The sequence below is a fragment of the Schistocerca nitens genome, chromosome 4 (genome assembly GCF_023898315.1).
Source record: "Schistocerca nitens isolate TAMUIC-IGC-003100 chromosome 4, iqSchNite1.1, whole genome shotgun sequence".
Lineage (NCBI taxonomy): Eukaryota > Metazoa > Arthropoda > Insecta > Orthoptera > Acrididae > Schistocerca > Schistocerca nitens.
Genome location: NC_064617.1, coordinates 509,306,827 through 509,331,087, shown reverse-complemented (window position 1 = coordinate 509,331,087; position 24,261 = coordinate 509,306,827). Strand labels below are relative to the sequence as shown.

At 43.3% G+C, this 24,261-nt stretch overlaps 1 protein-coding gene across 2 annotated transcripts in view; it reads left to right on the top strand.

The window, feature by feature from the left end:
• Positions 1-1,580: 1,580 nt before the first annotated feature.
• Positions 1,581-24,261, top strand: part of LOC126253028 (thioredoxin, mitochondrial-like) — a 71,718-nt gene continuing 49,037 nt past the window's right edge. Inside the window, exon 1 of one of the 2 annotated variants that reach the window (XM_049954091.1) lies at positions 1,581-1,721. In XM_049954091.1, coding sequence (XP_049810048.1) covers positions 1,609-1,721 — 113 coding nt within the window. In that variant the 5' untranslated portion in view covers positions 1,581-1,608. Of the gene's footprint in view, positions 1,722-8,263; positions 8,505-24,261 lie in introns of those variants that run through there. The other variant, XM_049954090.1, reaches the window with a different exon arrangement.

The following is a 24,261-nucleotide window of genomic DNA, read 5'->3' as shown; positions in this document are numbered from 1 at the left end:
GCGAAAAGGCACGCCTCCTGGAATACCTTCTTACATGATTTCCAAGACGTAATGAATGAGTTGCCACTTGGAGTCACATGAATGGCGCCTGTGACCGTGCTAAAAAATAGGTAGCCCGAAGACCTGATTCGCGAAGTAGTTGACTTTCCACCGCGAACCCGGAAACAACGTAAAAACATCGATCGACTGGGTCTCAGGCGCTTGCAGGTGGCAGGTGCGAAGAGGAAGGATGCGTGGTAAACGACAGTTTCAGATCGAACAAAAAGTAGGTTCCGACTATAGAATAAGCAAAAACGTGTGTGCCACGAATTTTATCCAATCTGTATCAGACCTGTTTGAGTTCGTAGCATAGGTCATCCAAATGCAGTGGAACTCGAAACATTGAAATCCAAGAACTCCTTAGGGCTTATTCACATCTGCCATGTGAAACCTTTCATAGAATGAGACTTGTACATTTATATAATTAAGTTAGCATTAAGATTCATGTGTTTCCAGTTCATTTATGTAGTCATTTAGTATATTGTTCCTCATTTGGCCCTTGCACTTTTTGGATGATTTATTATTATAACTAGCAGATAAGATCTTCTCCTGTGACATCTAATCAATGAGTTGGGCGTTTTTAGTTTCTGTAAAGCATTTGCACTTTGATAATTTACCGCAAATTCGAGACGTACTGGTATCCTCTAATGTTTCACAGATAGAAAATTATTTCGTGAATAGGAATGTACCGATTTCTCGGCGGAAATTCTTGGTTTGTGATAATACTGGTTGGTTTAACACTTGAGCGTTGGTATATCAGTAGCTTGTCACGCCAGATGGAACAGCGTGAAAATTGCATTTTTGGTTTGGAGACACAATTCTTCTCAGAATGGTTTTTTATCTCCCGTTGATATTCTGTGCATTGGCAGTGAGGCGAATGCACGGTCTGTGCCATCATTCGTAGCGAGGAGGCGATAGTAGTGCCACAGAAGTTGATTTGCGATTCCATAGTTGATCTTGACGTTATTTTGATCACGCCTCCAATAACGATAGGGGTATCTTGCGAGATGGACATAGGATGTCAACCGCAGAAGCGTGTTGATGAACAAGTATGGTTTCTTTTTTCTCTTTTCGCTGCGGTTCGATTAGGGTTACCACTAGTGGAGCGATGTATTCTCGTTGATGGTTTCCGAATGTGGTTACACTTATGGATAATCGCCTATGGTGCAGTATTTTTCCGTTGATGGTACTCTTTCCACTGTGGTTATCGCTCATGGATTATCGCCAATAGTGTGATAATGTTTGCCTTGTGGTGTTTCGATTATGGATATCCAGCGCCAGAAGCGCTTTATCGGCGAAGTTTTGTATTACGTGGAGCGAGCACGTCAAGTGCATGTCACGCGAGTATGTTTTTAAATGAATAGATGAATAAAAAATATATGGCGAATGGGACCAGATAAAAACGGAAGATAATCACAAATCCTTAAGCACTACAAATTATAAAAGCTAGTACTTTATGTTGAAAGGGTCCTGTAGCCACCTTTCATTGCCAACTCTCGTAGTGGTCAAGTCGGCAAAGAGGTTTCCGCTACCTGTAAGAAATCCACCTGCGTTAGGTTGGTGGCGGAAATGGCATCCTGGGGTTTTCCGGTCCACGCGGAGCGTGGAAGAGGCTGGAGAAGCGGGAGGCAGTCTGCCGCCGGTACGGGAAGCGTACACAGCTGTGCTCCAGTAGAAGAAGGGTGAGTTGGACTGACCGCGTGGCGCGTTGTCACATAGAGAGGGGAGCTTTTAGCTTTTGGTCTCGAGTTTCGTCTCATAAAGATTTACTTGCTGGGTTGCAGCAGGGAATGCAAGGCTTTTGTAAGCTTTCAGTTTGATTCCCAATGCAGCCTTGACTTTGATCCGTGAGAGGAACGCAGCACAAAGGAGTTGCATATGTTGAATTGCCCTCGGTTCAGTGTGAATGTTTATGTGCCTACAATTGTGTGTGTATGCTTCTAATCTTTTCCGGATCTTGGTAATTTTTGTGTATTTGTGAATTTTCTTTGTCTCATGTGATTAAAATTTGGCCACAGTCCATAGAAATTGTCTCCGCGGACCGAGTGGGCCCGCGAGTCTGTTATGAAACGTGTCGTATTTCACAAGCAATTGTACATAGTTAGCATGCAACAGCAGGCTATAGATGCACTACATCAATGTTTTAAGGAATAAATAATTTTGCCTTCAATCTTATCTTGTGTACCGATGTTACGTCGCCGTTACCTTCGCCATTTACCTTGTAGTTTTCCTTGTTGGCCCACCGATAGCGTTTCCATGTGCACAGGTGTAGTGATTAGTGTCCCTTTTTTTATCTGAAACAAATGCTCTGGAAGAGATTGTGTTTTCACGAATCTTGCTGCAGGCTGCACTTACGCATGGTGTTCACGCCCTCTTTACTTTACTCAATATTTGATTCATGGGAAGAATGCCTGGATCATATTAATAACTACATCCCATTCTTTATCAATGACTTTACAATGAATGTTCTTTTGTGAGTTTTTCTTATTAATAAATTAAGTAATTTTCCGACTCAGTGCTACCCCATTTTGTCGTGTGGCTAGAGTTGGTGGCGACCCTATCTTTTATATTGATTTCAGTGTCAAATAGCATTTACTTATTCAAAGTGCGCGTGGCTCTTTTAGCTATAAGGATACATTCAAAGGGCGCTTCATGCTTCTTGCACATAGCGTCCTTTTATTCACGCCACTTACACATGGCTTACCCTGCTCACGGATTTCGGTAAACCAGAGATCTTCTGATGCGCAGTGAGGATTAGTTATTTTCGGTTGGAAGTGCTAATTGGTATATTGTCTTTCTGTGATACTGAATTTACGTGAATTTGTGATATAGGTGTGCATTTTCTTACATGTTTTATCTTGTATATGTATTACTGTATAAATATTGTGATTTAGTATTCAATTGTGTTACAAGTTTGGGTTGATTCTTGTCCTGTGGCGTGTACCGGTGTCATATAGTAAATCTTGGGTGCTTTTTGGGGACTGTGAGTCCATTAGGAGACTTTGGCATTATTCTTGTTGTATTTTGGAGCACGGAGTAACTATCTTTATGATGGAGACGCGTAGCCGTTCAGGGAGCCGCGATCGGAAAAACCTGCCAGAAAATAACCCTGAACAAGGACGAGGTCAAAACGTCGAGTCCGACCAGGAACGAAACGCGGAAAACGCAAGTACAAGTGTTGTCCATCCTGAGCCCGCTGTAGTGATTTCGAATCATTCGATAGATGCAAATTCATTACAGGCTATGCTACGACAATTACTAGACAGTAATAGGAGACATATCGAGGAAGTGAATAAAAAACAAGCAGAAGAAAATAGGAGACATATCGAGGAAGTGAATAAAAAACAAGCAGAAGAAAATAGGAGATATAGCGAGGAAGTGAATAAAAAACAAGCAGAAGAAAATAGGAGATATAGCGAGGAAGTGAATAAAAAACAAGCAGAAGAAAATAGGAGGCATATCGAGGAAGCAAATAAAAGATTGACTAGTGAAATAGTACAGGGTGTTGGGGAGAAACTGGCGATCATTGACCAACGCATCTCCGCCTTAGAAGAGGGGCAGCAAGTCATTAGCAAGCAGGTGATGGAGCAAGAAGAAAGGTTCGCTGGGAATATACGTATACTAGCAGAACAATGCCAGAGTGAACGAGCGGCTCTTGAGTCCCGAGTAGGACAAAATTCCGCCAGGGATCTCCGCGCGTTAGCAGAACAATGCCAGAGTGACCACGCGGCTCTTGTGTGCCGAATAGAGGACACTGCGGCTAAGTGCCCGGTCCATATTAGCGCGCAGGTAGAAACCCTCAGCCAGGCGATAATAGCTCTCGAGCGAGAGCAAGGGCTTACGCAAACAAAACAAGACACGGCCCACCGAGAGATGCGAGAAGAAATAGCCAGGATCTCAGACGCAGTGGCGCGTAAGTCTGACAATAATAGGGAAACGATTACCTCATCATCAGCGGATGCAGACGAAATACGGTCGATAACGAAATGTCCGCGTGGACAGTGTGAAATAAAAATACAACAAAGAGGGGTTACCGAGGGAATATGTGAGCGCATGGCCCGTTTAGAACTTCATCTAAAAGGGTTAAAGGCCCATGAAGTTGAAAGAAATGATCGAAAGGGCCATTATTCCGACGATGATTCCGGGAACGATGGCGAATTTGATCATCGTTATGATCGCGGTTCTCGTACCAGGTGGGAACGGCGCGGATCCCCTCAGGAACGTTCGCCAAGGGAAACTCACGAATTTGACTTTAAACATTTTCTGACCGTGAGGAAGTTTGAAGTCTTCCGTAACTCGGCTACGGGGATTCACCCGCGGGCCTGGTTACAGCAGTTCGAGTTCTCCCTCCCTCCTACGTGGCCCAGTGCGCACAAAATAGAGTATATGTGCGGCTACCTCGAAGGTGAGCCAGCGGCGCGGATGAGGTCAATTGCACGCAATTGCTACACTGTCTGGGAGTTTCGTCAACACTTCCTGTCGATATATTGGTCAGTGGCAGCGCAAAGTCGTGTAAAACACGGACTCATTATGCTACCAGAGTTAAACAGGTCGAAATTCTCCAGCCCTGTGCAGATGTTCGAGCACATGCTGCAGGCGAATGAACATCTTGACGATCCTTATGGACCTGCGGAAATTATTCGTATTTGCCTGGGAAAGTTTCCAATGCAGTTGCGGCACGTTATCCTTGCAGGACGATGTAAGGATGACGTAGAGAGTTTTCGCAATCTTCTTTTAGAGCTTCAGTGTGATGCGAATGGCACCACGCAGAATTACGGTCAGAGCGCCTACGAGCAGCGGCCGCGCGAGCGAAGCCGCAGCCGTAGAGACAGGTGGCACTCCAGACGTAACGGGTCGCCTCAGAGTTACAGGGCGCGCGAGCGTTGGCAGCGTCGCGATTCCTCACGGAACGCGGGCAGAACGAACGATGCCAATCGTCATCATTCGCCGAGAGTAAATCAAAGACACCCCCGGGAGTTTAGAAGATATGGTAATGAGCAGAGATATTGGAGTAATTATAGCGGACCTAGGAACGGTAGTCGCAACCGACCACAAAATAATTATCGAACAAGCGACAACAGGGGTGCTCTAAACAGTACGGGTGGTCCGCCAGTGGGTGTTGAAATTCGTTCCGCAAACCCGCTGCACAATCAGCCAAATACCTCTAATCAAAGGAATCAATGACTATTGGCTGACTCGGTTGGCGTCAACTTAATGAGGACCGGTGCTATTGATGATACTGATGTGCATTTGATAAAGGAAGACGTTATTATGGAAGATTTGTTGAGGGAGGGCCACAGTATTGTTGTGCCTGCGGTAAACCCAGTCGTGTCTGTTTAGTACATTTACAGTGTATATTTTCCAATGTTTTGATTCACTCTGGTGTGTTTAAAATTAAAGTGTATATTTTCTGTGAATTGTAAAGGGTCCCCCAATATATGCGTAGTTATTTCTTCTTGTCAGCAGAAAGGAGTAATGTTGTGCAGTTTCAAAACATCTGAATGTAAATGATTATGAGGCTCAGATCAAGTGTTTCCTATTACAGTAAGATGGCTTTTGTTTTTTGATGACTAAAAAGGTATCGGACGTATTGACGTGGCGAGGAATTGGACGTAAGGTAATTCTTGATGATAAATTACAGTTGTAATGTTCTTATTCCCCTTAGGTGAGGATGATTCAGTGAGATTTTTGAAATGTACTGCGATGTTAATGAAGCAACTTGGTGACTTGTAGGTGAAGGACTTGTGTATGAAGGGAGACTAATAGTGTTTGATTTTCAGAGTTGCCATCTTATAAGATATTTGGAAAGTGTAACTTGCCGTCACATACTACTAGGTACGGTTGAGGACACCAGAATGTGAAACCCCACAAGACGTAAATGGAAACAGCTTATTAACTCAAGCAACTTGATATTTAATAGAGAATCAGGACTACCTCCAAGCTGAAATAACATGACGGTAGGTGAGGATCCCTGGGGACATGTGGTGAGTAAGTGTGTAATCATTATGAGTATCTTATGATAGCAGTAAGTTGGGTACTCATGGCCCTGGACAATGGATTTCTTTTGACAGTATTTTTTTATGTACTTATAGGACGAAGTGTTTATGTGTTTGCTAATAGGATAGGATGATTTTTATTGCCATTTTTATGCCCACTGACCTTTTGCATTAGGCTGATGAATAGATGTTGAAACATTGACCATTTCAGATGTGACTTGAATGAACCTTCTGTGTCTCATTAATCATAACTTTTATTATGCAATGTCCATAGAAAAGAAGTCTCGGAAATTTTTCACAGATCAGCAAACATGTTCTGCAAACCTTGGAGGAGCAGTCAATGAACAACGATATGGGTATTGGTGTTGAAAGGAATATTTTGTTTATATGTGGGAATTGTAGTCGGGCTATATGGTGATGGTGACTAGTACGAGCTGTGTAGATTGTGTGAGAGCGTAGTTAGGAGCAGGTAGAGTTTTGAGTCTGTAGCTAGCAGCGGCGCCAAATCCTATCCAAATCCTGACCAAACCTTGTACAAGATCTACCCTGAATGATTGACAGCAGATGTAATGCTGGAACTATATTTTATAAAAAGGATTTTTTTGTTTGTTTGAATATTGGTTATTTAATTTTCTTCGTTGTTCTTCTTATTAGTAATGTTAAGAAGGCCCTTTTTGTCAAGTTAATTTTGGGCACTATTCCATGTATTGATCAGGAGTGATAAACTCCGAAGATTTTGTGGTAATCTGTACACATGATATTTTGTAACGATCCCTGTGAGCGCAGTTCTTAAGTGGGTGCAAGGCCGCCTAGGGAGCCTCCGCCTCAGAAAGCACAGGGCTTGGTCCACCGGCAGGCGTTGCCGAATCCTGGTATCAACGGCGAAGCAGTGATGCGGCGAGCGGTCACAGCTGTTTCCCCGTCAGAGGGGAGGGGATGCTGGTCTTCCCCCAGGCGCAGGCTCACACCGGAGCCCGCAGGCGTGTCACCACGGCAGCGCCAGCTGATGGCCGGCGTTCCACCCCATGCGCTAGTCATCTGACAAGCGAAAGGGAAAGTATGACGCACACCAGGCGAGGCCGCCGATCCCTGAGCGCCGCTAGTCCAGACGGCTGCTGCGGTGAGGTAACGCCCACTGCCCGGAGGGACACGGTCCCACCACTGACGCATCAGCTGAGACGGTGCAAAGAGGTGATAAGCGGGTCTCAAGCCCGACACCCGCACGAGTTTACGTCGACCTCGATGCGACGCAGAAGAGCGCGTGTCTCCCCATTGACACGACAGGAGACGGGGGCGTGTGTCGGTAAAACACATTCCTCCACAACACACGGACGACAACCGCCAAGCCGCCTTCTCGATGATGAGGCAGGGCCCACAAGTGGCGATGTCCTGCAAATCTGCAACGCCGAACCATCCCACAGTATGGACGCAGAGGGTGGAAACGGGCACGAGGCAACGTCGCGGGGTGCTGTCTAGGATGATCAACCTGGGTTACAACGGACGTTACAATCAACGCCGCTGCGAACTCCCCAGTTCAGTGTTGTGGTCCCCTAGTAGCTTATCCTCCAAGTCGCCTTTAGAAGAGACGCCCACCCCAGCACCTAAAGAGAATACCCAGTGAAACAACCATGTGGCGAAACTGAAAAATGACAGCGTGTCAACGAGTTGATTTCTGGATGTGTTTTTGTACTCATGTCTTATTTTCCATAGGTGATTATTTACCAGCTGTCATACCATTGGGTTCATTAATGATTTTGTATCACTGTATTTGTTGTGAATATTGTATTTTGCACTTTCACTTGCATGTTTTTATATATGTCAGCACCAGATGATACTGCTTTGGTTCGTGATAATGATTTTGCATCATTGTATTTGTTTATATATTTATATATATTATGTACCTGTTCACCTATGTCTCTATGTTAACTTTTGATAGTTGGTTAAGGCAATTTTAAAATAATATCTCATGGTTGTGGTCGTAGTAGGTCAGATGACATGATGTTAGCGTAGAATATCACGCTTAATTTAATTTGTTCTGTTTGCTTTGCGGACCGCATGAGGTCACAATTATTGACTAAGGTCAGATAAAGCTCACTTGGATATAAGAGATTAATCAACTCTTTTGTGCTGCTGTTTACTGTTGCAATTGTTACTCGTTAGGATATGTTTGTTTCGAAGACTGTTGGCGAATCTCCTAGCATGGCGAGAAAATTCGCGGCACAGTCTTCTCCGGGACGTTTGGGGTGATGAAAGGGTCCTGTAGCCACCTTTCATTGCCAACTCTCGTAGTGGTCAAGTCGGCAAAGAGGTTTCCGCTACCTGTAAGAAATCCACCTGCGTTAGGTTGGTGGCGGAAATGGCATCCTGGGGTTTTCCGGTCCACGCGGAGCGTGGAAGAGGCTGGAGAAGCGGGAGGCAGTCTGCCGCCGGTACGGGAAGCGTACACAGCTGTGCTCCAGTAGAAGAAGGGTGAGTTGGACTGACCGCGTGGCGCGTTGTCACATAGAGAGGGGAGCTTTTAGCTTTTGGTCTCGAGTTTCGTCTCATAAAGATTTACTTGCTGGGTTGCAGCAGGGAATGCAAGGCTTTTGTAAGCTTTCAGTTTGATTCCCAATGCAGCCTTGACTTTGATCCGTGAGAGGAACGCAGCACAAAGGAGTTGCATATGTTGAATTGCCCTCGGTTCAGTGTGAATGTTTATGTGCCTACAATTGTGTGTGTATGCTTCTAATCTTTTCCGGATCTTGGTAATTTTTGTGTATTTGTGAATTTTCTTTGTCTCATGTGATTAAAATTTGGCCACAGTCCATAGAAATTGTCTCCGCGGACCGAGTGGGCCCGCGAGTCTGTTATGAAACGTGTCGTATTTCACAAGCAATTGTACATAGTTAGCATGCAACAGCAGGCTATAGATGCACTACATCAATGTTTTAAGGAATAAATAATTTTGCCTTCAATCTTATCTTGTGTACCGATGTTACGTCGCCGTTACCTTCGCCATTTACCTTGTAGTTTTCCTTGTTGGCCCACCGATAGCGTTTCCATGTGCACAGGTGTAGTGATTAGTGTCCCTTTTTTTATCTGAAACAAATGCTCTGGAAGAGATTGTGTTTTCACGAATCTTGCTGCAGGCTGCACTTACGCATGGTGTTCACGCCCTCTTTACTTTACTCAATATTTGATTCACGGGAAGAATGCCTGGATCATATTAATAACTACATCCCATTCTTTATCAATGACTTTACAATGAATGTTCTTTTGTGAGTTTTTCTTATTAATAAATTAAGTAATTTTCCGACTCAGTGCTACCCCATTTTGTCGTGTGGCTAGAGTTGGTGGCGACCCTATCTTTTATATTGATTTCAGTGTCAAATAGCATTTACTTATTCAAAGTGCGCGTGGCTCTTTTAGCTATAAGGATACATTCAAAGGGCGCTTCATGCTTCTTGCACATTGCGTCCTTTTATTCACGCCACTTACAATGTCTATATATGTTGTTGTTGTGGTCTTCAGTCCTGAGACTGGTTTGATGCAGCTCTCCATGCTACTCTATCCTGTGCAAGCTTCTTCATCTCCCAGTACCTACTGCAACCTACATCCTTCTGAATCTGCTTAGTGTATTGATCTCTTGGTCTTCCTCTACGATTTTTACCCTCCACACTGCCCTCCAATGCTAAATTTGTGATCCCTTGATGCCTCAAAACATGTCCTACCAACCGATCCCTTCTTCTAGTCAAGTTGTGCCACAAACTTCTCTTCTCCCCAATCCTATTCAATACCTCGTCATTAGTTACGTGATCTACCCACCTTATCTTCAGCATTCTTCTGTAGCACCACATTTCGAAAGCTTCTATTCTCTTCTTGTCCACACTAGTTATCGTCCATGTTTCACTTCCATACATGGCTACACTCCATACAAATACTTTCAGAAACGACTTCCTGACACTTAAATCTATACTCGATGTTAACAAATTTCTCTTCTTCAGGAACGATTTCCTTGCCATTGCCAGTCTACATTTTATATCCTCTCTACTTCGACCATCATCAGTTATTTTACTCCCTAAATAGCAAAACTCCTTTACTACTTTAAGTGTCTCATTTCCTAATCTAATCCCCTCAGCATCACCCGATTTAATTTGACTACATTCCATTATCCTCGTTTTGCTTTTGTTGATGTTCATCTTATATCCTCCTTTCAAGACACTGTCCATTCCGTTTAACTGCTCTTGCAAGTCTTTTGCTGTCTCTGACAGAATTACAATGTCATCGGCGAACCTCAAAGTTTTTACTTCTTCTCCATGAATTTTAATACCTACTCCGAATTTTTCTTTTGTTTCCTTTACTGCTTGCTCAATATACAGATTGAATAACATCGGGGAGAGGCTACAACCCTGTCTCACTCCTTTCCCAACCACTGCTTCCCTTTCATGCCCCTCGACTCTTATAACTGCCATCTGGTTTCTGTACAAATTGTAAATAGCCTTTTGCTCCCTTTATTTTACCCCTGCCACTTTCAGAATTTGAAAGAGAGTATTCCAGTTAACGTTGTCAAAAGCTTTCTCTAAGTCTACAAATGCTAGAAACGTAGGTTTGCCTTTTCTTAATCTTTCTTCTAAGATAAGTCGTAAGGTTAGTATTGCCCCACGTGTTCCAACATTTCTACGGAATCCAAACTGATCTTCCCCGAGGTCCGCTTCTACCAGTTTTTCCATTCGTCTGTAAAGAATTCGCGTTAGTATTTTGCAGCTGTGACTTATTAAACTGATAGTTCGGTAATTTTCACATCTGTCAACACCTGATTTCTTTGGGATTGGAATTATTATATTCTTCTTGAAGTCTGTGGGTATTTCGCCTGTCTCATACATCTTGCTCACCAGATGGTAGAGTTTTGTCATGACTGGTTCTCCCAAGGCCATCAGTAGTTCTAATGGAATGTTGTCTACTCCTGGGGCCTTGTTTCGACTCAGGTCTTTCAGTGCTCTGTCAAACTCTTCACGCAGTATCTTATCTCCCATTTCATCTTCATCTACATCCTCTTCCATTTCCATAATATTGTCCTCAAGTACATCGCCCTTGTATAAACCCTCTATATAGTCCTTCCACCTTTCTGCCTTCCCTTCTTTGCTTAGAACTGGGTTGCCATCTGAGTTCTTGATATTCATACAAGTGGTTCTCTTCTCTCCAAAGGTCTCTTTAATTTTCCTGTAAGCAGTATCTATCTTACCCCTAGTGAGACAAGCCTCTACATCCTTACATTTGTCCTCTACCCATCCCTGCTTAGCCATTTTGCACTTTCTGTCGATCTCATTTTTGAGACGTTTGTGTTCCCTTTTGCCTGCTTCATTTACTTTTCTCCTTTCATCAATTAAATTCAATATTTCTTCTGTTACCCAAGGATTTCTATTAGCCCTCGTCTTTTTACCTACTTGATCCTCTGCTGCCTTCACTACTTCATCCCTCAGAGCTACCCATTCTTCTTCTACTGTATTTCTTTCCCCCATTCCTGTCAATTGTTCCCTTATGCTCTCCCTGAAACTCTCTACAACCTTTGGTTCTTTCAGTTTATCTAGGTCCCATCTCCTTAAATTCCCACCTTTTTGCAGTTTCTTCAGTTTCAATCTGCAGTTCATAACCAATAGATTGTGGTCAGAATCCACATCTGCCCCTGGAAATGTCTTACAATTTAAAACCTGGTTCCTAAATCTCTGTCTTACCATTATATAATCTATCCGATACCTATATAACAGCTATTATTTGATGATACATATAAGCCGATTTTTGAGAGTTGGAGGTCAGTTTCAGAGGGAAAGGTGAATTCCTGCCGAAGTCTGATCTATCCTGACAGCCCAGTAAGAGGTGTGCAGATGGCGGTGAGCGCTATTCGACCCAGATTTTGCGCCAGATGGTCTCATCAGCATCACCATCCAATAACTTGGTATCAAGAGAAGTATCAAAACCCAGATTAGCGTAAAGAGGGAAGAGTTAGACGTAGCTGGACTTGGTAATGGGTAGGATATAATTAGAAGTAAGTGTTGCATGGAGTGAGAGTGCTTGGAGTATGATTGTGCTGGCTGTGCTGGCTTAGCTCATTGGGATGCATGAGTGGTGTTCAAATGGTTCAAATGGCTCTGAGCACTATGCGACTTAACTTCTGAGGTCATCAGTCGCCTAGAACTTAGAACTAATTAAACCTAACTAACCTAAGGACATCAAACACATCCATGCCCGAAGCAGGATTCGAACCTGCGAACGTAGCGGTCGCTCGGTTCCAGACTGTAGCGCCTAGAACCGCACAGCCACTCCAGCCGGCCCATGAGTGGTGTAGGGAAACTAAAAGAACACTAGCATACAATTCAGCAACACGACTTCGCCACTAGAAAATGATTGGTTTATATGTTTACGTAAGTGATTAATTATCGATGTCTATTAAAACCAAAAAGATCTGTAAGGTATTACACTTTTTTAAAAAAAGTTCCTTAGTAGTAACATTGTTTATTAAAAGAAAGCAGTAAGGCACGTTTCAACTTTTTGCACCAATCATATTGCAAAGTTTCAACTAAAAATAGTTCATATTTTGTTATGAGTTTCAGTTCATGTGTTCCTGTAAACATTTATTGTAAAATCAACAGCACTGAAATATGTACTAAGAATTGTGCAGAGGACTGCGGTGTTCTGAATAGCAAGTGAGATGCAGACCTGTGGTCGGCCGTGGCTGGCGGCAGTCATCGCAATGCGGCTGGCAGGGCTGGCGTGATGTGGCAGACCCAGCCTGATGAGCGAGCTACAGCACGGACGGCTGCTGGCATGACATACCACATGGCCACCAGTTGGAGCGAGCGACCAGCTGACGTGACGTGATGTCACTGGATGGCGACACCGGCAGCTGACAGCTACAGGCGACCCATACCCCATCTCCCTCCCCCAAAGCGCGAGGCCAGGCACGACTGCACTGGGGTGGCTCAAGGTGGTAGAGGTGCACACAGAGCCTTACTCGCGCCAACGGGAAGGGAAAGGAATTCAGGCACTATAGCACGTTAGGAGTGGAGCCTTGCCTGCAGCCAGCAGGTAACGGAAGCTCTTCCCTGACGCCATGCGACCACCTGAGGCCACTGCTGTTTGATGCAAAAGTCTTGATGGAGCAGATCTGAAGGCAACGCCGCTACTGACGAAAAATGCGGGACTAGAGAGTGCTTAATCAAGCGATTGACATATCCGGACATTCGCCACAACACTGACAACTGTTGCTGGAGGACGGTCTTCAACGAGGGCGACAGTTTGTCAACTGCTACCCCTTCTTTTGCCTGTCAGTAGTCCAGATGCCTACCGGTTGCAGCCATAGACAGTAGGCAGGTCCTGCCACAGACGCTGCTGCCACTATTTATGATGTTAAGTAAAGGGGTAACCCTTCTCTTAGTATTAAAACGCCCCCTACAGCTGCCGTGTCCAACCTGTTACACACCTCATGAGTTTAGTTCTGTGTTTATTCGCGTGACTAATATCAAGTTAATTTTTGGACTCCCTAACGATCCTTGAGAACGGCGCACTAGGAGACTTAAAATATGTTTGTGTCTCTTCTTAATTCTTATTTTTGTGTGCCCTGCTCTATTTATCTTCCTGGGTTAAATATGATTTTTCACTTTTCTTTCCTAATATGTTTGTCGTGAGGGAAAATACCATTTTCAAATGTGTACTGGGCTACACAGTAACTCTCATCTAAAATCTAAGATTGACAAAAGATCGCACACAACAAATAGGCTAATATTCAAACCATTTTTTGAAACTGACACATGTTTTATTTTGTCTTTGTCATTTGTGTAAAGCCTCACTACGTTTCACATGTCATTTAAATGTTGTTTATTTTGTGTTTACACCATTTACACGGCTGTACTAAGAGAACAGAAAGATACCTTACTATGAAATGAGGTTAACAGATGACACACTTACTTGCCTAGGTTTGCTGACAGCATGGACAGAATTCGTCATGTCATTTGTCTCCATGGAAGACTGAATCACTGTGAATGCTTGGGCAGGGGTAACAAAATCTCTGAGGCAGAGAATGTTCGATGCTCAATGATACTGTATTGTGAGTAAGGAAACCAATCATCTCTGACCTCAGCTTTGGTGTGAGTGGGTTAGTTAAATGTCTGCATGAACTTTTCAACCATTAAATCATTATATTTAGAATCAGAGGTGTATGGCAAAGACCTGAGGGTCCACAGGAACAGTTGTAACACCCAGCATATCACAAAACTTTTGCAGGCATGCAGCAATGTGTTGGTGTGATGACTCCTGGCTGAATGAGGTCAAGACAGGGTGCGGTATTGTTTGGTTTTTGGTTGGCAAAGCTGTCATGGTCCAGCATATTGTTCTCAAAGATCCAGTTAAAGTGTCATAATTTCTACTGCTCCATGTCACACTAACCTCTTTATTGACGTGTGACACTCATTATGAAGAAATTTAGGACATGATCTCAGTGTTCCCCAGCGCTACATTTTCTATGTGTGGTTAATGACTTTTTCTACATGAGGAAATTGTGGACAGAATGTTCTTGTAACTGCATGTGTAAGCCATAGATGGCTTGTACCAGCGGGGGGGAGGTGGGGGGCATAGCAGAGGCGACCGAGAACATGGAACGAGATGAACTGGGAGCCATAAATGCTGAGTGCAGCGACCTGTCCACTCAAGAGATCCTGGGAAACAGTGTTCAGTGGTTCTTACTGGCAGGCATACTTCTGGCCAAAGCATTCTCCCCCTTCCACTTAGGGTTGGGTGCAAGGGCGCCGGTTCGCAAAACATTTTACCTGGGCCAGGCGCCAGTTTGTCACGAAAGATGGTCGAATGGCTGAAAGTGGGTGGAGAAAGCGATTTAAGAGACATTTCTTTAAGCTGAGCTTTTGTACAAACACTGGGAAGGTCATAAAACTCCATGCATTCTCATGTTAGGAGCTGGGGTGATATGGACAGAGTGACTGACGTATGTGTCTAGTGGCAGTAGGACTGTAACCCCCCCCCCCCCCCCTCCTCATGCCTGGAAATTGCCAGATAGTTTTAATGAGCGCTAAAAACATATTTCGTGTGCACAACTGTCTGGGAAACCTAACAGCCTTCTTTCAAAATTTGGAAATGATCGACCCAGAAAGATTAGATTACTCTGTAAATGAGGGAGTGTGATCCCATTTAGGTAGATGCGTTTTTCCAAAACATGGCTATGCTTATCATGAGAACGACGCCTCCCTAGTCTAAAATCTTCTTTTTTCACACAAGAGAAATTTGAAGCTGTTGATTTGCTCGCCTCAGAGTATGCAAAGTAGGCACTTGTTCCCCCCCCCCCAGCGTGGGAACCACAGGGCCGTGTCTCGATTGGCCACCAGGCCAACTGAACAGTCAAGAGGAGAGATTCAATGAGCAGAGAATAGTTTGATTGTTTTGTACAATGTGGGGGCGGTTTGGTTTTGCTAATTCGGCTCCTGTACCGATACTTGGTGGAAAGTGGTTGTGATTCTTCGGGGACTTCGTCTTCTTGTTATACCCTGGTGGAGAACTTCAGGTCTTTCCCTAGTGAGCGAGACTTGTGGTCTGTACCTTACATAAGATTGCAAAAATCCAGAGCAATAAGAAATATAAGACCATTATAAAACCAATACTTGACGGTGAAAACAACACGAACACAACAACAGCAGCAGTGATGGTGTTGACATTGAGCATAAATTAGCGAACAACCGAATCCCATAGTATATATATTATGATGATCCAAATGAGCTAATAGACCGACTATGTATGTTCATGGCATCAGGTGCTGCAGTTAATATAGTTCATTCGAATGAGACTGTTTCACTAATCTCTGATCTTAGAGAGAGAGGTATATCGAATAAATATGGAGACAGTAGTTCGAGAAATGCACAAAATAACATCCAAAGCATACCCCCATAGGCACATTATGATGAAAGGTTTGGATGACTTATGGCAGCATAATCTTGCAGATATGAGTGAATTTTCACATGAGAATAATGGATTGAAATATTTTTTAATCGTTCTTGATACATACTCCAATTTTGCCTGGGCATTACCTGTTAAAGCAAAAACGGGGAGAAATGTTGCGAATGTATTTGAGTGTTTGTTGCAGACAGGGATGAATCGATGCCCAGACAACATCCAAACTGATCACAGTGGAGAATTTTACAACAGGGATTTCAAGACCGTGATGCAAATGGCTCTGAGCACTATGGGAGAGACCGTGATGCAGCGGTGTGAAATACATAACTACTCAACATTCACCCACCTGAAGGCGAGTAGCATGGAACGCCTGAACAGACAATAAAAAATCAAATGTGGATGCATTTTAATCTTCGCAGCTCATACAAACGGACAGATATCCTCCCAGAAATAATTGCTCAGTATAATCGAGCCAAACATAGCAGAATAAAAATGAGACCAATCATTGTTTGTGACAATAGATTTATGGATACGGTGTACTATCGCATTAAAATGCTGGATCCACAAAAACAGAAATTTAATGTAGATTGGTATGGTACGTATCTCAAAACACAAGACAGCACTGAGAAAACATACCAACCAAACAGGTCAACGAGATATTTACAGTTTCAAAGGTGCAAAGTATGAATTCTAGAACTTATATCTTGAAGGACAGTAAAGGTGAAGAAATTTCAAGTTGCTTCTGTACAGAGGAGCTGCAAAAAAAAAAGCTCGAAACCAGATGTGTTTCTCGTGGAGAGAGTCATAAGATATTAGGGAAAGAGAGCACTAGTCAAACAGCTTGGTTTTCCTGCTGCACAAAACAGCTGGACTAATCCTAACGATTTGCTATATAATGGGGTTCACAGTTCACAACCACTGCAGTAGCGTAACATGCATGCTAGGAGAATCGTTAAAGGAGGTAGTGGTATTCTAGAAAAACTGCCAGTGGAATCACATATTCTGGAATGTAACCACTATGGACCTGGAACAAAGTTTCAGAAACGATTGGCATGAGGTGATAAGGGGGTTAATCTACTCGACGAAGTGTGTATGGAACATGACATAGCACTTGCTGCAAATACAGATCTCCCAAGTCGTCACGTTGCGGACAGGATTTTAGATGAAAGACTAAGGTGAAACACAGAAGAAAGGATATTGGTATAGGTCAACTCATTGCAGTATCTGCAGTTGATAAAATCATGCATGGCAAAATTAAGTTGGGTTTAGAAGTGATGAATTTCAAGTGAGTTATGAATGCTGCATGTTGTGCACTGAAGAAGAAGAAAGATGGGAAGCAAAGGTGCTTGAAGAACTATATCCTGACAGTAATTTATGCAGCTAAAAACGCTCTGAAGCAGAAGGGTGCAGAAATGAGAAGATGATTGATTAAAGCACTATACCTGTTTAGGGGTTGATTCAGTAATCGTTTTAGACCAAGTCCTCTTCCCATAAGTTTACAAGTGGAGCATGAAGCAGAGATTTATTTAAACTTGTAAGTGAAGGGAGCATCCTATGTAGAGTTAATATTTATTCTGAGTCTGCCTGCTAATAGTTTCGAGTGGTATTGTGAATTTTTTTCCAGTGGGATAACACTAGTTGGGTGACATTGTCAATTTTGAGCCGTATTGGGTTTTAGGTGCTTGCTGTGTAGCACTATGCATATAGTTGTTGTAATTAGGAGCCATTCTTACTTCAGTTTCACACCAAAATAAAAATAAAAATAAAAAATAAAGGCCGCTAACCTAACCATACTTTCTGGCAGCTGAACAGAGACTGCCATTTTCCCGCCATTTCCAGGGGAGGGGTGTTGGGGTTTCAGCGACATCATAGGAGTAAGGGAATGGGTGGGGGAGGCCACAGCGCCCTCTGGTGGATGTTGTACAAACTGTCTTAGTCTGTCCCTATACACACATGCTCCAAGTTAGGTTACTGGAGATAGCCCAAATGAACTATAAGTAAATTAATTACTTATATATCCTGCCTTCCTCTCCAGTACAGAATTACCATTTTCCGCCAAAAATAAATGAAGTATACTAACTTAACCTTCCTTTCCAATAGCTGGACAGGGACTGACCATTTCCCCCATTTTCAGGTGTGACGTTATAGCCGTGGTGGAGGGGAAGAGGGAGTTATGTTAGTGGAGGTAGCCCAATTGGTCCGTTTCCCACCAAAATTTTCCACCATTTCCAGGGGGTGGAGGAGGGTGTGTCATTATTTGAGGGGTGGAGAAAACCCAGCTGCCGTTTTGAATAAATTATTTGCTCCAGTACCCCACTGCCCCACTACTTCCATATAGGGAAATGCTTCAGAACCCTTCCAACAGCTGCTGAAATGTAACAGAAGAATAACAAACCTATACAATCAATAGGCGATGTGAGACCTTAGATGCTACGTCATGTCAGTGACTGATGGGGTCTGTGGGGAAATGTTAACAAAATGCTAGGACTAGGCAAGCAGCAAAAGTAGAGACAGTGGGGACACAGTAGCAGACAGATTCAGGGGAGACGGGTGCGAGAAATAATGGCTGATGGAAGGAACCATAGTGTTAGGCTGATGTTGCTGGGCTAAAAATATATAGCTGCAAGGCTCTGTTGATCTTAAATTCAGATGAATGTTTCAGTTTGGAGACAAAACAGCCATAGACAGTCACTGTCTCTCTGAAAGGATCTGACTTTATCGAGGAGGCACATCAGCTAGGAAGATCAATTTGCTCTAAAGCACCTCTGACAAATAATTCGTGTACTGTCCCTCATCTGTAATGAGTGATCGTGTTTGCTTACATGTCAGTTTAAAAATTGCGAGTGAAGCTCTTTCAAACAGTATTCTTCTGATGCAATAGATTTGGCTTTTTCACTGTTGAAATGTTTACCTATTTACGTCCTTCTTTATGTACAATGTAGTCGTTTTCGTTGTTCAGCCACTGGAAAACCTAAATACTAATTCGCTTCCATATATTTAGTATCTGTCATGGGAGAATACTAATAGGAGCAATGTCAGGTTCTCATACAACTTTTGTAATGTGTCACAAAAACAAAGCAGAAAATGAAATGAATATTAAGAAGATACGAAAGCGCAAAATACGTTACTAGAAAATGACTGAGTACAGCGAAAATAGTTTTAATTCCAATGTCAACAAATGATGCCACAGTCCTTCAATGCACAGTGTTCAGCATATTCCAGATTTTAAAACTCTACGGTCGACATAGTCAACACTGATCGTTTATGTCTCTGACCCACACGTGATTTTGTTGCCAGCTGATTTACTCACAGGTACATGATGCACGCCAACATAAACAGTTGATTTTGTCCCTTCAGTTATATTTTTTTTACAGTCGTTTCATGTGATATTCGTGACTACTACTTTGTAATGCTTGTATGGAACAGGTTCAAGCTGGCACATATGGTTATGACCATCATCAGCCATTTGTTATCCACAGCTAGATAAATGCTCCATACTTTAACATTCATTACAGGTTTCAGTTTATCCACGTTGATACTGTATATTTTCTAATTCACCTTCCGGTCGATAATAACCTGTCTCATTTCTTTTAGAACCGAGCAAAGAACTTCCTTGTTCCACTTATTATTCATTCTCCTGGCTCCATGTCCCAGATACGTGTCCTACCCAACTCTATTTCATGTTCATTACAGTCATAATTACTTTCCCTGTTCCACTTTGTTTCCAGATTCACTTGTGCGTTTTCCTGTATCTCCAAATGACTTCCAACATGCACATAGCTGTTCAACCTTACTAGTTTTCGCGTTAACCTTTGCACCTGAACCGACACGATCGTGGGGGTTCAGTTTTTGCTTTTGCCTCCGTGCTGAGGCTCTTGCCTCGCTTCCAGCGATCTGTAACGATGAGAACGTTCTGCGCTGCATATTTCTCTTGTTTATGCTGCCACTTGACATCAATAGATCGTGGAACATCTGTCTGAGTTCTTTCAAAATTAGGGCATCATGCTGTTGTCAAGTCGGTAGCTCTTAATTACGTCCAACTGAGTTGTTTCGGCGATCTGCTGGGTTGTTTGGAAAGTAGTGTATGGTGTTGTATTATCGACAGTTGTTACTAATCTCCTGTCCTTGCACAGTAATTTTGCCTTAAATTTGTACTAGCATGATGGTGTGAGTTACGTGTTTACTGCATAACTTACGCCTTGAATGGAATCGAATGGAACACATGTGATTCTTAGCACTACTTTTTGTACAATTGTATGAGAAAGCTTTGACGCACATTAACTTTGTTATGTGCAGCTTTGTTAGAAGATTCCCGTTTGAATGGTGTTTCGTCAGTGTTTATTGTACTTCACAGGTCTTTCAGCTGTCAACTGCTGCTATTTTGTCGCATTATTCGTTTCACTAAAACGATGTCACGTCATCCATACATTATGGTTCCAACGTTGACACTTGGTCGCCATTACCTCGCTCGTTGCTTTACTTCTTCTGTGAAGTTGCCAGGCTGGGATGTAATGTTCGCTTGGGAGCAACATCTCAGTGAATATACACACGCAATTTCCACCATAAGTATACTTGTTGGTGTGTGGTATAATACTATGGATACAAAAACCACATGCACGTTGTTTGTCATTGCTGGTAGATCCACTCCACAAGCTCCTCCTAATCCCACAGTATGTATCTACGACAAAGCACGTGCATAATAGTGTAAATAGGCTAGGAGTTTACAATTAGATTGCAAGTACAACCGAATTTGGAAAGCACGATCAGAAGATCACATGACTGGACGTGCTGCCATAGTGTAATTATTCTGTCCAGTCACATTAATGTGACCACCTGCCAGAAGCCTGAACAACCACCTTTCGCAGTGCGGACCACTTTGAGATGTGTAGCAAGAAAGTCAGTGATGTTCTGAAAGGTACTCACAGGGATATGAAGCCATGTCGACTCTCGTGCCGTAGACAGTTGTATAACGTTTCTTGGTTGAGGTTCCATAGCATGAACAGCCCGATCAGGGTGGTCCCACAGATCCTCCATTTGGTTTAAATCTGTGGAGTTTGGCGCTCTTCAAATCATTCACGTACACTACGAGCTGTGTGACACATTCCATAGTCCTGCTGGTAGATGCCACCACGCTGAGGAAAAACAAATAGCAATTAGGGGTGAACATGGTCCCCAAGGATAGATGCCTTACAGAACGACGAGATCACCCAGGGAATGCCCTCCGCCCTAAACCCTTCTGATGATTGTTGCAGTGTGTTTGCTTTCACACATTTCACGATAACGCGCCAGCGGCTCTCTGTCCGATGGAGCATGGAACGTGAGTCATCTGGAAAGGTTACCTGTCACCACTCATGGTCGTTCAGGTTGCGCTGATGAGACACTGTTGGTAGCCCCTTAATTCATCTGGCCAGTTGCTGAATAGTTGCACATCTATTCGCCCATACACATCTCTGCAGCCATCATTCTCCCTGTCAAGGAACCGTATTTGATGCTGGGCGGAGTAAGGGACTTGAAATTAAACGTAATGTACTCGAGTTCTTATTTGGTATTATACACTCTATAATTCTGAAGGACCTGCCTTTACCATTCAGTCCAGCAATAAATTAAGCATTGCTTGTGAGTGTGTGTGATTGTATTCGTGTGTCATTTGAATATAAAAAATGGAAATGCTGTCTGGCTTAGAGCCTCCCGTTGGGTAGACCGTTGGCCTGGTGCAAGTTTTTCGAGTTGACGCTACTTCGGCAACTTGCTTGTCGATGGGGATGAAATTATGATGATAAGGACAACACAACACCCAGTCCCTGAGCGGAGAAAATCTCCGACCCAGTCGGGAATCGAACCCGGGCCATTAGGTATGAGAGTCCGTCGCACTGACAACTCAGCTACCAGGGGCGGACATTTGAATATGATTCAATTTTAAACAGTTGAAATGCGACAAGCATTTTTGCATGCCAGTTCCAACATAATTACAATATATTTATCGTTCTGAAGCTAACAATATAAAAAAATCGATGTAAAAAATTGTTTTTGGAGTTATAAAGCAAGGTGACTGGCAGAAGCCCCATATAATTTGCATATCTCTCGTTAGTAGCCCTGTGACAGTTTTTAATCGATTATGAATGACTATGGGGTGCGTGTGAATGTGCAGAGCAGTGGACTTGAGACAGAGCAACAGTAAATGCTTCGGCCAAGCGGGTCAGTGATGGATGTATGGGACCGAAGCTGGGTGGTGTAAGATTCTAGAAAATAAGGTCGTCTAGAAAACCACAGGGAGCAGCAAGCATTGTCCTCCCAAACGACTGCTGGCTGCTAAGGTCCGGCCAAGGGCGGTACGGCGCCATGTGCAGGAGCCAGGGGCGCGTGTTTTCTTATTTTGATAACTAGCGTCTGCCGCTTGTAAAAAGCGAAGTTAACAGAAAACAGACTGTAGCCTTGTAACGGTCCTCTCTGAATTCTTCAAACCCAGTTGCTAGGCTATGAACATTGGTGGGCGGACGTGTGGTTGCCATAAAGATGTATGACGTCAGATTGCAGCGTTGAAATTAGTGCATTTTGGTATTACAGGAGAGTCTCATGTTGTCATTGGAAGGTGGAAAAGACGTGCAATTTTTGCAGGATTCTCTGTTGGAAGGAATCCTCGTGATTGGGCCGCAGTGGTTCGTAATTGTGCGATTGCCGACTGGCACATTTTGGCGGCAAGGAATACGCAGGGCGTAAGTAAGCGCCGCAAGATAAGCACTTGGCGGTAGGACGCGAGGGTATCCGGTTCCGGTAGGACGCGAGTGTGTCCTGATCGACTTGGCATAGCAGCGCAGTAGAGGCTTCCACATCTTGGAGTCTCACAAAGGCGCTGAGAACTCCGTCTTCGCGAAGGGGCCAGCAAGGCTGCAGCACACACCTTGGCGCAGTCGAGCATAATTCGCAGCACTTGGCAGAGTAGTTCAACTTGATTTTGCACTTGTGGAATCCAGGACGATCGCCTGTCTCGTCTCCTTTTGCAGTGTTAAAGAGTGTGTAGACTTCAGGGTTTTAGTCACCAACTTCCACTCACTGTTCCAGTCGAGAATGACAGGGTTAAATAGTTATCAGTTATCGTGAGCATCGAGAGAGACTTAATTCTTGAGTGTAAGAAGTAATATAACCGACAACAGAGTGACACTGCTTTCCATTTCATCTTCATGCAAATTTGGGCAGATATAACTGTCGCAGGTTTTTGAGTATTCATTTTCTGTATTGATCCCGTAATTGTGTTTATGGATAAATGGGAGTATTGAATTTATTCATTGTTTCTGTTCGATCACTTCGCCTATTTCAAGTTGCAGGCTTGTAATGTATCATGGGGAAGGTATTCGCAGTCAGGTCAGGATGATAACCAACATATTACTCCAGTCAGTGTTAGTCAGAGTGTGATATTTGTTTTGTAATTTCCCCACTTTAAGAGCTATGCCTAGGGCCGTAATTTTGGCCTTATCCATTTAACTTAGGCACAAACATATAGATGTTAGTTCATAAGGAGATTGCCTGCCTGGAGAGTTAAGGGAAATTCTACACCGCGGAGTTTTGCACAGTAGCATAACAATGACTTGAATATTGAGATATTTCTTTGGCAACGGTTCTAATGAAAACTGAAACTGAAATGCAAAACTAATTATTGCCAAGTGCCAAAAAGCAAATTTCACCAACTTCATCACATCTAAAAAGCACCACTTAAATTACAAACATCCTTGTATGAGGGGGTACCCAAAAAACGGAATTATTTTTTAAAAGCTATATATTCTCAAATACTCTCCATTACAACTAATACATTTGTCCCACCGGTGGTTCCACTGTTCGAAACATTTTTGTAGACTTTTTAGAAATAGCTGACAGCTCCTCCCTCATTGTTTCTTGACTTCTTCAATGTTGTCAAATCGGTGTCCTTCCATGTCCTTTCTCATGCATGGAAATAAGAAAGAGTCGCACAGAGCCAGGTCAGACGAGTAAGATGCGTGGGGCAGCAGAACCATGCTATCTTTAGACAAAAACTAACAGAGATGGCTGTATGTGCAGGCTCATTGTCGTGATGGAAGAACCAGTCTCCTGTCTGCCACAAATGGGGTCTTTTCCTACGAACACTGTTGCTTCAAAATAATCCAATAATCTCTGACAGCTGATCAGCTGTCTGTCGACTGTGTGAGCACGAGCTCTCGAATATTTTCAATATTTTCGTCGACTCGTGCAGTTGATGGACGTCCAGAACGAGGTTTATCATCAATCGACATGCCGCATTTTTAAATCGAGCAAACCACTCGCA